Source organism: Somniosus microcephalus, chromosome 12 (assembly GCF_052327205.1).
Source record: "Somniosus microcephalus isolate GS21.2 chromosome 12, FLI_Smic_1.0, whole genome shotgun sequence".
Taxonomy (NCBI): domain Eukaryota; kingdom Metazoa; phylum Chordata; class Chondrichthyes; order Squaliformes; family Somniosidae; genus Somniosus; species Somniosus microcephalus.
The window spans coordinates 159,972,967-159,986,027 of NC_140998.1; the positions used below are offsets into that span (position 1 = coordinate 159,972,967).

Below are 13,061 nucleotides of genomic sequence, written 5' to 3' on the forward strand. Positions count from 1 at the left end.
AAAATTAAGTGATTCAAAATAGAAGGCTGGGCTACATAAACAGCTTCCTATGGGGAAAGATACAGGAAAATTCATCCATTCACTCTCGTTTACTGTTTCCTATAAACGAAGCAACAAAACAACCATAATAACTGCAAAACTGGATGGACTACAAATAGATAAGTGAACAGGATAATATAAGTACTGATGATAGGAGTCAGCTACTGATGCCAAAGGAAGGATGGAAAAGCCCCCTAGGGTGCACTTTCTTTTGCTTGCTTCATGCTGCAGGGCACCATTGTTTCTGTATGTTGCATGTTACTCCACTTTTTAACCCTGTGATGGCATAAATGCACTGTTGCTGTGCCCAGCAGCAATATTAAATGATTTGTACTGTGTACTGTTATGTATTATGGACATAGGAATTCCTCAATCAATTGCAAAATGTTGCTGTAAAGGTAAGTGACAATTCTCAGTCTTCTTGAGTTAATGTAGGGAAGCAAAGAACCAAAGACAACAATCGTCACCTTTCTATGTCAGTGAGTACAACACTTCCCTGCCAATAGCAGAGGTAAAACCAAAAAAATGGTTTCGAAATTTAGACGACCATGTTTCTTGAAATCTGAATGACTCTCAGTACGATTAAACCTTCCACAGGACACAATTACTACTTTGACAATCCAATTCATAGACCATAAACCTGAATAGAAAACACAAATATCCTTCTGGTGATCTGAGGTTGAAGTTAAGGACGTGGTGTAGGCAGTATATTTCAGCACTTTCTAAACCCATTACACTCATGGTAGATGGCCTAGGAGTGCCTAATACGATTATTGGTAACTTTTCATTTCTCAGTCCTTTGCCTTGAGGTGCACATATGTGCAGAGAAAACATGCAAAAATATGGCACTATTTTAGATCTGTATTAGCGCAGAATGCTCTACTCACCCTCCTTCGCTCTCCGTTTCACAGCTGCTCTTAGTCCCAGTGCTGGCTGTGAAATAGATGGAGTTTGATTCAACAGAATTACTTCTTTCCTTGTGAAATCCTAGTTTCTTCTTTCTTGATGCTTTTTGGCACTGCTCTAAACTTGACCTTTGTTAAACAGAACATAACTTAGTACATTCAAATTTTTTCACATTAAGATCTTACATAATGGAAACAGTGTGGTCCAAATGGAGCCAACCTCTGCCTATGTGAATCAAGCAGATTGGGACACTGGTAGCTCTTAGCTTTTAGTGAGGACTGAGTTGCTCTTTAGGGGGGGAAAAAACATTCTGTAATTTTTTAATTAATTTATGGGATGTGGGCATCGCTGGCAAGGCCAGCATTTATTGCCCATCCCTAATTGCCCTTGAGAAGGTGGCAGTGAGCCACCTTCTTGAACCGCTGCAGTCTGTGTGGTGAAGGTACTCTCACAGTGCTGTTAGGTAGGGAGTTCCAGGATTTTGACCCAGTGACGATGAAGGAACGGCAATATATTTCCAAGTCAGGATGGTGTGTGACTTGGAGGTAAACTTTCAAGTGGTGATGTTCCAGTGCACCTGCTGCCCTTGTCCGTCTAGGTGGAAGAGGTCACGGGTTTGGGAGGTGCTGTCAAAGAAGCCTTGGCGAGTTGCTGCAGTGCATCTTGTAGATGGTACACACTGCAGCCACAGTACGCCGAGGGTGGAGGGAGTGAATGTTTAAGGTGGTGGATGGGGTGCCAATCAAGCGGGCTGTTTTGTCCCGAGTGGTGTCGAGCTTCTTGAGTGTTGTTGGAGCTGCACTCATCCAGGCAAGTGGAGAGTATTCCATCACACTCCTAACTTGTGCCTTGTAGATGGTGGAAAGGCTTTGGGGAGACAGGAGGTGAGACACTCACCGCAGAATACCCAGCCTCGGACCTACTCTTATAGCCACAGTATTTATGTGGCTGGTCCAGTTAAGTTTCTGCTCTTTGGTGACCCCCCAGGATGTTGATGGTGGGGATTTCAGCGATGGTAACGCCGTTGAATGTCAATGTAATGGGAACTTTGTGGGCACAGTTTGCTATAATGAAGCTTCAGCATTTCAAGGGTCAAATATTCTTTTTTAAATACAACTTCTAGGCCCAGGGAAGTTAGTCAAACAATTCTAAACTGTATGTCACACATCAACCTCAATTTTTTTTTTTTTTAAAGTAGCATTTTCTTCAATATTTCAGGATAGGAATATTTAAAGTGATTAAAGCAAATTCCTGTCAAGTTTTATAAAAGGTGTCTTAAACACTGTGTTCCTACTTAGGAACATAGGGACAGGAGTAGGCCATTTAGCCCCTCGAGCCTGTTCTGCCATTCAATGAGATAATGGCTGATCCATGACCTAACTCCAAATACCTTTGCCCCATATCCCTTAATATTCCTCATTACCTTTGGTTAACAAAATCTCAGATTTAAAATTAACAATTGTCTTGCACCAATTGCGTTTGCAGAAGAGAGTTCCAAACTTCTACCACCCTTTGCATGTAGAAGTGTTTCCTAATTTCACTCCTGAAAGGCCTGACTCTAATTTTTAGACAATGCCCAGAGTCCTAGACTCCCCAACTAGTGGATATAGTTTCTCTTTATCTACCCTATCTATTCCCCTTAATATCTTGAAAACTTTGATCAAATCACCCCTTAACTGTCTAAATTCCAGGGAATACAACACTAGTTAGTGTAATCTCTCCTCGTAATTGAACTTTTGGAGTCCATGTATCATTCCCAGGCTGCACTCCCTCAAAGCCAATATATCCTTACTAAGGTGTGGTGCCCAGAACTGCTCGCAGTACTCCAGGTGTGGTCTAACCAGGGTTTTGTACAGCTGCAGCATAACTTCTACCCCTTTGTATTCTAATCCTCTAGATATAAAGGCCAGCATTCCAATAGCCTTTCTGATTATTTTCTGGACCTGTCCATGATATTTTACCTATTAACAGACACTACCTACAAACCAGAAAGTCTACAACAAAACAATCCAACGAGTCCACATGGTCGCCGAACAGAGAGTCCACATCGCCACAAACCGCGATCTACTATGGTAGTCCGGCGAGTCCAGACGCCGACCAAGACCCCAACGCCACAAACCAGCGATCTGTAACGGCAGACCAGCAAAACCGCAGCGACGTACACTGGCCAGTCCACGCGGACACAAACCAGCGAATACACATGGACGCCGACAGACAGGCCGGCGAGTCCACGCCAACACAGGCCGGCGAGTCTACCGTGACACAGGCTGGCGAGTCCACGCCAACACAGGCCGGCGAGTCTACCGTGACACAGACCGGCAAGTCCACACCGACACAGGCCGGCGAGTCCACACCGACACAGACCGGTCCTTTGAAGTTACAAAATAAAGAGCGCAACACTGGGAGTGGGATTGTCAGGGCATATCTGAAACTTCTAAGCACTGCTCTCAATTTTTCTTTTCTAGTATGTTGGCAATCCCTATTGTGCCTGCTGAATGGGAAAAGAAGGCCATTTCTAATGGCTGCCCTTCAAGGCCCTGGAAAAGTGCCAGATACAGCCGAAGGCGTGGAATATACTTCTACTAGCTGGGGAGCCCCGCGTTGCGAGGGCAATTTTGGGGCGCTTGGTCTCCCTGCCCCTGTGTGTCCCCCCTCTCCGTCATGTCCTCTCCCTGTCCTATCCCTCCCTCCCCTCCCCTCCTCTCCCTCCCTCCCCTCGCCCACCCCTCCCCCACTCCCCTCTCCGGCCCCTCCCCCTGCCTAGCGCCCGAGGTCCGGTGCCGTTCCGATAGCGGGAATGCTGAGCGGCAGCCGGCACTGGGAGCGGGCTCTCGCGGGCGGCGCATGCGCGGTCAGTGCGGGCGGCGCATGCGCGGTCAGTGCGGGCGGCGCATGCGCGGTCAGTGCGGGCGGCGCGAGCCCCCCGCGATTTCCCGAGGCTCGCCCCCCCCCCCCCCCCGCGATTTCCCGAGGCTCTCCCCCCCCCCGCGATTTCCCGAGGCTCTCCCCCCCCCCCCCGCGATTTCCCGAGGCTCTCCCCCCCGCCCGTGATTTCCCGAGGCTCTCCCCCCCGCCCGTGATTTCCCGAGGCTCTCCCCCCCGCGATTTCCCGAGGCTCTCCCCCCCCGATTTCCCGAGGCTCTCCCCCCCCCGCGATTTCCCGAGGCTCTCCCCCCCGCGATTTCCCGAGGCTCTCCCCCCCCCCGCGATTTCCCGAGGCTCTCCCCCCCCCCGCGATTTCCCGAGGCTCTCCCCCCCCCGCGATTTCCCGAGGCTCTCCCCCCCCCGCGATTTCCCGAGGCTCTCCCCCCCCCCGCGATTTCCCGAGGCTCTCCCCCCCGCGATTTCCCGAGGCTCTCCCCCCCCCGATTTCCCGAGGCTCTCCCCCCCCCCCCGGCGATTTCCCGAGGCTCTCCCCCCCGCGATTTCCCGAGGCTCTCCCCCCCCACCCCCCGGCGATTTCCCAAGGCTCTCCCCCCCCCCCGCGATTTCCCGAGGCTCTCCCCCCCCGGCGATTTCCCGAGGCTCTCCCCCCCCCCGCGATTTCCCGAGGCTCTCCCCCCCCCCCGCGATTTCCCGAGGCTCTCCCCCCCCCCCATTAAATTGTTATTTAATTCCCTAACACATCATTAAAATATTTACCTTAGTTCCCTAACACACAAAGTGTGGGGGAAAAAATTGTGAAAAATCAAGATGGCGGCCACTCACCTCGGTTCAGAAGGATAAGGCCCGCCCACACACGCACCGATTGGTCGACCGGTCAGGTCACCGAAGCGTAGGATTGGTCAATCGTCGAGTCACTCGACACTCAACTGTAGGAAGGAACCCGCCGTCCGATTGGTGGACCTCGACGTCACACGGTCGCTAATGAGATGCTAATGAGCGGAACGCTGAACGTTTTTGGGATACCGCGGGCGGGATTTTTGTCCGGCCGAAACGTAAATACGCCTATGACCGGTCCGGAATCGCAAGCTTTCTTTTGAGGTGACGCGCGCGTCGGTACGCTCTGTAACTTTCAAACGTATAGAGAACAGACAGACAGACATCGGGACAGACAGAAGAGCCGCTTTATATATATAGATAATGTTGGATGCTGTTGGCAGTGAAAGTACTGTGCAGCTCCTATTGCCGACACCGTCAATATGAAAATGCCTGAAGTCACCAGATATAGAAAGTAGCAGTGGGTTAAATATACTCGGGATGAGCTTTAAATGTGCTCCAGATTGAAACATGTTTGTTTTGAGAAATATGGTGAGAGCTTACAAGTGTATCAAAGTGTATATACAAAATGTCAAACATACTGGATTTTTCAAATAAACTTAGTACGAAGCAGCAGAAATGAACTAGATACTAGACACAAGATTGAACAGCTCGGCTGGGGAATACATTATTGTTTGGGATTGGACAGAATGGGTGCATGTGTTGTTGTGAGGGGCCAACATCTGTGGCCTAAAACACTACGTTGAGGTTCAAAATAATGCAACTATTTAGCTCTTACTCACTAAACCGTTTTCTTTAATGTGCAAAAAGGGGTGAAGTTCATAAAATGGAAAATATACATTTTAAAAAGAGAAACAAGTGACTGAACAGAATTTCGGTACACTCAAAATCTTCAGATTGTATATAAGTGGCTAGTCTGTTGTCTGCTGAGAGATGGGGGGGCCGGGGGAGGAGAAATACGCATAACATTTAGATTTACATCAGTATTCTATCACTACCGGGTGACAAAACAATGCTGACAACTCTGGCAGCAATGGCTGATCTCAGCAATCAGACATCCACTTGGAAACTGATTTTGCATGCAGTTGGACTTATAATTTGGACATCAATATTAGATGAGTGATAGGAGCAATATCTTGGGCAATTGTTATCCTTCAAGTTACAGAGCACAGCCCTGCTTGGAACATTTTTCTCTACACTTTCCAGGCAGATCCCAAACTGCTTACACTCTTAACTTCCACAATCTGGATCCAATCTCCACTTCAAAACTCATGGGAGGCGGACTCTGGATTCAATCTGAAAACAGCAGCTGCACAAGCCAGAAGCCAACAGAATCCTTCCACCTGAGTTAGCTAATGAAAGCAAGGGTAGGAAATCAAAAAAGGAAAGGTTTCATTTTAAATTACCCACCTAATGATGCACCCACATCCCATTTATTTACTAAAATGCTGTACTAAATAATCCAAAATAATATTAGTGACGTTAGGAACCTAATAAGCAAAAACAGTTTGTTCAAATTCTAATAGTGAGCGAGCAGTTTTTGTTACAATCTTTAATATTTGTGCAAAATATCCCTCCCATCTAATCTATTTGAAAAAGATTTCTTACTGAAGTTAAAACATATAGGGGGAGAAATTCAGTATCGCCCCGTTTGGGGCGCAATTATTGGCCGGGCACAAAGTTTAGCGCCTGCCGCTAATTATCGCCTCCGACTGCAAACTTGGCCTCTATCGCCCCTGGGGGTGAATTGAGCGCTAAATCAGGCGCTACACACCTTTCTTAAGGCGCTAATGCTGAGGAGCGAGGCGCTACCTCGGAGCGCTGGCGAAGCTCATGTGATGTCAGTCAGCAATGGAACACAGACACACTGGCGCGGCCAGTTCTTAAAGGGGAGGGTCGATCTTGCTCTCCATCCACATCCTGCTCATTGCAGTCTTGAATCTCGGCCTGGAGAGACCTGTACATCAAATCTGCTGGAAAGAACAATGGAGGGGCCCAGGGAAAGAGCTCAGAGTGCAGCCCCCATAGTCTCTTCTAAATCGATGCAAGGAAGGTCAAATCAAAATGAACCTGCAAAGTGCTGCTCAGTACCCAAAACTCCTTCACATAGAGAGATTTCTGGAGAGATTCAACGCTACCTCAAAATGTGTGGTGCAAAAATGTCGCCGACAATAAAAGGCAGGAAGCGGCTGCCTTTAAATAGCACTCCCCCAGTCCCTTCCCGGCTGCAAAACATTCATAGAATCATAGATTAGTCCAGCACAGAAAAGAGGCCATTCGGCCAAGTGCTGGCTCGTTCAAAAAGCAATCCAGTTAGTCCCACTCCCCTGCTTTTCCTCATTCCCTGCAATGTTTAATCCTTCAATGATTTATCCAATTCCCTTTTGAAGGCTACTATTGAATCTGTATCTATCACCCTATCAGGCACTGCATTCCAAATCCTAACCACTCGTTACATAGAACTGTTTTTCCTCCTGTCGCCTCTGGTACTTTTGCCAATCCCGTTAAATCTGTGCCCTCTGGTTATCGACCCTTCAGCCATTGGAAACAGTTTCTCTTTATTTTCTCTATCTAAATCCTTCATGATTTTAAACACCTCTATCAAATCTCCTCTTAGCCTTCTCTGCTCCAAGGAGAACAACCCCAGCTTCTCCAGTCTATCCACGTAACTGCAATTCCTTCTCCGTGGAACCATTCCGGTAAATCTCTTCTGTACCCTCTCCAAAGCCTTCAAGTACTTCCTGAAGTGCGGTGCCAGAATTGGACACAACACTCCAGCTGGGGCTGAACTAGTGTTTTATATAGGTTTAGCATAACCTCCTGGCTTTTGTACTCGATGCCTCTATTTATAAAGCTCAGGATCCCATATGCTTTATTAACTGCTTTGTTAACCTGTCCTGTCACCTTCAAAGAATTGTGCACAAAGACCCCCAGGCCTCTCTCTCTTCTTGCACCCCCTTTAAAATTGTACCATTTAGTCTGTATGATCTCTCCTAATTCTTCCTACCAAAATGTATCAATCAGCTCACACTTTTCTGCATTGAAATTCATCTGCCATGTGTCTGCCCATTTCACCAGCCCGTCTATGTCCTTATGAAGTCCATTACTATCCTCCTCACTGTTTACTACACTTCCATGTTTTGTGTCATCTGCAAATTTCAAAACTGTGCCCTGGTCCCCCATGTCCAAGTCATTAATGTATATCAAAAACAGCAGTGGTCCTAGTACTGAACCTTGAGGAACTCCCCTGTATACCTCCCTCCAGTCCACAAAACAGCCATTCACACAACTCTCTGTTTTCTATCCCTTAGCCAATTTTGTATCCATGCTGCTACTGCCACTTTATCCCATGGGCTTTAATTTTGCTAGCGAGCCTAATATGTGGTACTTTATCAAACGCCTTTTAAAAGTCCATATACACATCAACTGCACTGCCCTCATCCTTACCTCATCCATTAACTCATAAAAAACCTCAATCATAAGAACATAAGAAATAGGAGCAGGAGTAGGCCAATCGGCCTCTCGAGCCTGCTCCACCATTCAATAAGATCATGGCTGATCTGATCCTAACCGCCAATCCACTATCACAGAACCATCTCCTGAATCTAACAGAATTAGACACACGAAATAGGAGCAGGATCAGGCTACACGGCCCCTGGGCCCGCTCCGCTACCCACAGGGCCATGACCGATCCGAACCTAGACTCACGTCCAAATTCCTGCCCGCTCCCCATAACCCTTAATTCCCTTTACTTCTAGGAAACTGTCTATTTCTGTTTTAAATTTATGTAATGATGTAGCTTCTACAGCTTTTTGGGGCAGCATATTCCATGGACCTACCACCCTCTGAGTGAAGTAGTTCCTCCTCATCTCAGTTTTGAAAGAGCAGCCCCTTATTCTAAGACTATGCCCCCTAGTTCTAGTTTCACCCATCATCGGGAACATCTTCCCTGCATCCACCCGATCCAACCCCTTCACAATCTTATATGTTTCAATAAGATCGCCTCTCATTCTTCTGAACTCCAATGAGTAGAGTCCCAATCTACTCAACCTCTCCTCATATGTCCATCCCCTCATCCCCGGGATTAACCGAGTGAACCTTCTTTGTACTGACTCGAGAGCAAGTATGTCCTTTCTTAAGTATGGACACCAAAACTGTACGCAGTATTCCAGGTGCGGTCTCACCAATACCTTGTACAACTGAAGCAATACCTCCCTATTTTTATATTCTATCCCCCTAGCAATGAAAGCCAACATTCCATTGGCCTTCTTAATCACTTGCTGCACCTGCATACTAACCTTTTGAGTTTCGTGCACCAGGACCCCCAGATCCCTTTGTACTTCAGTACTTTCCAGTTTCTTGCCATTAAGATAATAACTTGCTCTACGATTTTTCCTGCCAAAGTGCATAACCTCACACTTTCCAGTATTGTATTCCATCTGCCAAGTCTCTGCCCACTTACTTAGCCTGTCTATGTCCCCTTGCAGGTTTTTAATGTCCTCCTCACTCACTACTTTCCCTCCCATCTTAGTATCATCTGCAAACTTTGATATGTTACACTCGGTCCCCTCCTCCAAATCGTTAATATAGATTGTAAAGAGTTAGGGACCCAGCACTGACCCCTGCGGAACACCACTAGTTACTGATTGCCAGTCTGAGAATGAACCATTTATCCCAACTCTCTGCCTTCTGTTAGATAGCCAATCCTCTATCCATGCCAGAATATTACCCCCAATCCCGTGATTTTTTATCTTAAGCAATAATCTTTTGTGGCACCTTGTCAAATGCCTTTTGGAAGTCTAAATACACTACGTCCACTGGTTCCCCTTTATCCGCCCTATATGTTACTTCCTCAAAGAACTCCAGCAAATTTGTCAAACATGACTTCCCCTTCATAAAACCATGCTGACTTTGTCCTATTAAATTATGATTATCCAAATGTCCTGTTACTGTCTCCTTAATAATGGACTCCAAAATTTTACCTACCACAGATGTTAGGCTAACCGGTCTATAGTTTCCAGCCTTCTGTCTACTGCCCTTTTTAAATAAGGGTGTTACATTAGCAGTTTTCCAGTCTGCCGGGACCTTTGCCAAGTCCAGGGAGTTTTGGAAAATTATTACTAATGCATCCACAATCCCTACCGCCACTTCCCTCAAGACCCTAGGATGTAAGCCATCAGGTCCAGGTGATTTATCCGCCTTGTGTCCCATTATTTTACCGAGTACCACTTCCTTAGTGATTTTGATCGTGTTTAGCTCCTCCCCCCCTTTAGCCCCTTGTTTGTCCAGTGTTGGGATATTCTTAGTGTCTTCTACTGTAAAGACTGATGTAAAATATTCAGTGTTTTTGCCATCTCCATATTTCCCACCATTAATTTCCCGGTCTCATCCTCTAAGGGACCAACATTTACTTTAGCCACCCTTTTTCTTTTTATATAACTATAAAAACTCTTACTATCTGTTTTTATATTTTTTGCTAATTTACTTTCATAATCTATCTTCCCTTTCTTAATCAATCTTTTTGTTATTTTTTGCTGTCTTTTAAAGTTTTCCCAATCCTCTATCCTCCCACTAGATTTGGCTACCTTATTTGCCCTTGTTTTTAGTCGAATACTATCCTTAATTTCTTTACTTAGCCACGGATGGCTGTCTTTTCTTTTACACCCTTTTCTTCTCAGTGGAATATATATTTTTTGGAAGTTGTAAAATAACTCCTTAAATGTACACCACTGATCACGTATCGTCTTACCCTTTAATCTATTTTCCCAATCCACTCTACTCAATTCCGCTCTCATACCTTCATAGTCTCCTTTATTCAAGCTTAGCACACTTGTTTGAGATCCAACCTTCTCACCCTCTAATTGAATATGGAATTCAACCATGTTATGGTCACTCATTCCAAGGGGATCCTTTACTAGGACATTTTTAATTAATCCTGTCTCGTTACACAGGACCAGATCTAAAGTTGCTTGCCCCCTGGTCGGTTCAGTTACATACTGCTCAAGAAACCCATCCCTAATACACTCAATGAACTCATCCTGAAGGCAGCCCTGCCCAATTTGATTTGTCCAATTAATATGATAGTTAAAATCCCCCATAATTATAGATGTTCCCTTATTACAAGCCTCAACTATTTCCTGATTGATACTCCGTCCAACAGAGTTGCAACTGTTCGGAGGCCTATAGACTACGCCCACTTGTGTTTTTTTCCCCTTATTATTCCTTACCTCCACCCAAACTGTTTCATTATCCTGATCTTTTGACCCAATATCATTTCTCTGTATTACAGTGATTCCTTCCTTTATTAACATAGCCACCCCACCTCCCCTTCCTTCCTGCCTGTCCTTCCTGATCATTAAATAACCTGGTATGTTTAATTCCCAGGCATTGTCACCCTGCAGCCATGTTTCTGTAATGGCCACAAGATCATACCCATATGTAGTTATTTGTGCCATTAACTCGTCTATTTTGTTACGAATGCTACGTGCATTCAGATAGAGAACTTTCAAATATGTTTTGTGACACTTAGTTCCTGCTTTTGCCCTTTTTATTACTTTACCTTTTACTCCATACCTTCTGCCCCTTCCTGACATGCTCTGGTTTTTAATTTCCCCACTGCTACCTAAGTCTATGACCTTCTCTGTTGTCATTTTTATTATTTGCTCTCTAGGAACCTCCCCCCCACTAGTTAGTTTAAAGCCCTCTCTACAGCCCTAGTTATATGGTCAAACATAATTTTCCCTTCACAAATCTGTGCTGGCTCTCCTTTATTAGACCATGCTTCCAAGTGGCTGTTAATTTTCTCCCGGATGATTGTTTCTAAAAGATTCCCCACCACCGACGTTAAACTGACTGACCTGTGTAATTGCAAGGTTTATCCTTCTTCCCTTTTTAAACAAGGGTGTAACATTTGCAATCCTCCAGTCCTTTGGCATCACCCCTGTATCTAAGGAGGATTTTTTTCTAATTTGTTCCTGGGATGTGAGCGTCGCTGGCAAGGCCAGCATTTATTGCCCATCCCTAGTTGCCCTTGCGAAGGTGGTGGTGAGCCGCCTTCTTGAATTGCTGCAGTCCGTGTGGTGAAGGTACACAGTGCTGTTAGGGAGGGAGTTCCAGGATTTTAACCCAGCGATGATGAAGGAACGGCGATATACTTCCAAGTCAGGATGGTGTGTGACTTGGAGGAGAACTTGGAGGTGGTGGTGTTCCCATGCACCTGCTGCCCTTGTCCTTCTAGGTGGTAGAGGTCGCGGGTTTGGGAGATGCTGTCGAAGAAGCCTTGGCGAGTTGCTGCAGTTCATCTTGTAGATGGTACACACTGCAGCCACGGTACGCCAGTGGTGAAGGGAGTGAATGTTTAAGGTAGTGGATGGAGTGCCAATCAAGCGGGCTGCTTTGTCTTGGATGGTGTCAAGCTTCTTGAGTATTGTTGGAGCTGCACTCAAGATTCAAGATTATTTTATTGCCATATGTAACTGGTACAATGGAATGCTTACTCCCCACTCACTCCCACAATATAAATATAAATATAAAAAGCAAAAGTAAAAACAAGTATAAATATAGAAACAATAAGCAAATAAGTATAGCAATGATGACAGTCCAAGTTGCAGGATATGATGAATAGTGCAAAAAGCCTCTATTACCACTGGAAGTAATAGTAATGTAATATGATAAGTATATGGTAGTATAAGTATAATATTTATATACAAATATAGATAAGTATAAGTTAAAATGCAGTGTGCAATGTACAAATGAGTTATAAGTTATAAGTTAAGGTTGAGGTACAAGAGTCCTATGTGCACACAGTCCAGTGATCAAGAATGTTCTTGTGCGTTCACGGTTCACGTGATATACAATTCCAGGGTTGGGGGGGGGGGGGGGCGGGGGGGGGAGAATGTGACTATGATATGTGGGGCAGTGCGGTTAGCAGTTCAGTAGGCGCACTGCCTGCTGGTCCTGGTTCGGATGCTGCGGTACCGATGGCCAGACCGCAGGAGGGAGAGCAGTTCGTGCCCAGGGTGATTGGGGTCCTGGATGATGGAGCGGGCCTTGTTCCAACACCTGGTCTGGAAGATCTCCTCGATGGGCGGAAGTGCACACCCGATGATCTTTTCTGCAGTCCTCACAACCCTCTGGATGGCTTTCCTGTCCTGTGCAGTGGTGTTACCATACCACACATTGACACCACCCGTCAGGACGCTCTCTATGATGCCGCGGTAAAAGTTCACAAGCCACTGTGTGCTTATGCCGCATTTCCTCAGGCACCGTAGAGGGTAGAGGTGCTGGTGTGCCTTCTTCAGCATGGCCTCAGTATTGTGGTTCCAGGCCAGGTCATCGGAGATCTGCAGTCCCAGGAATTGGAAGCAACTGACGACTTCCACTGGTGTCCCGTCTAT

General features: G+C 46.1%; 1 protein-coding gene across 5 annotated transcripts in view; it reads right to left on the minus strand.

Annotated features, from left to right (window-relative positions):
• The window catches only part of LOC147109632 (regulator of microtubule dynamics protein 3-like), a 341,290-nt gene that overhangs the window by 308,907 nt on the left and 19,322 nt on the right, over positions 1-13,061 (minus strand). For 4 of the 5 annotated variants that reach the window (XM_086003717.1, XM_086003716.1, XM_086003714.1 and 1 more), the window contains exon 3: positions 927-1,073. The exons of the other annotated variant lie outside the window; for it this stretch is intronic. In XM_086003717.1, the coding sequence (XP_085859843.1) occupies positions 927-1,073 (147 nt within the window). The remainder of the gene's footprint in view (positions 1-926; positions 1,074-13,061) is intronic. 5 annotated transcript variants of the gene reach the window in all.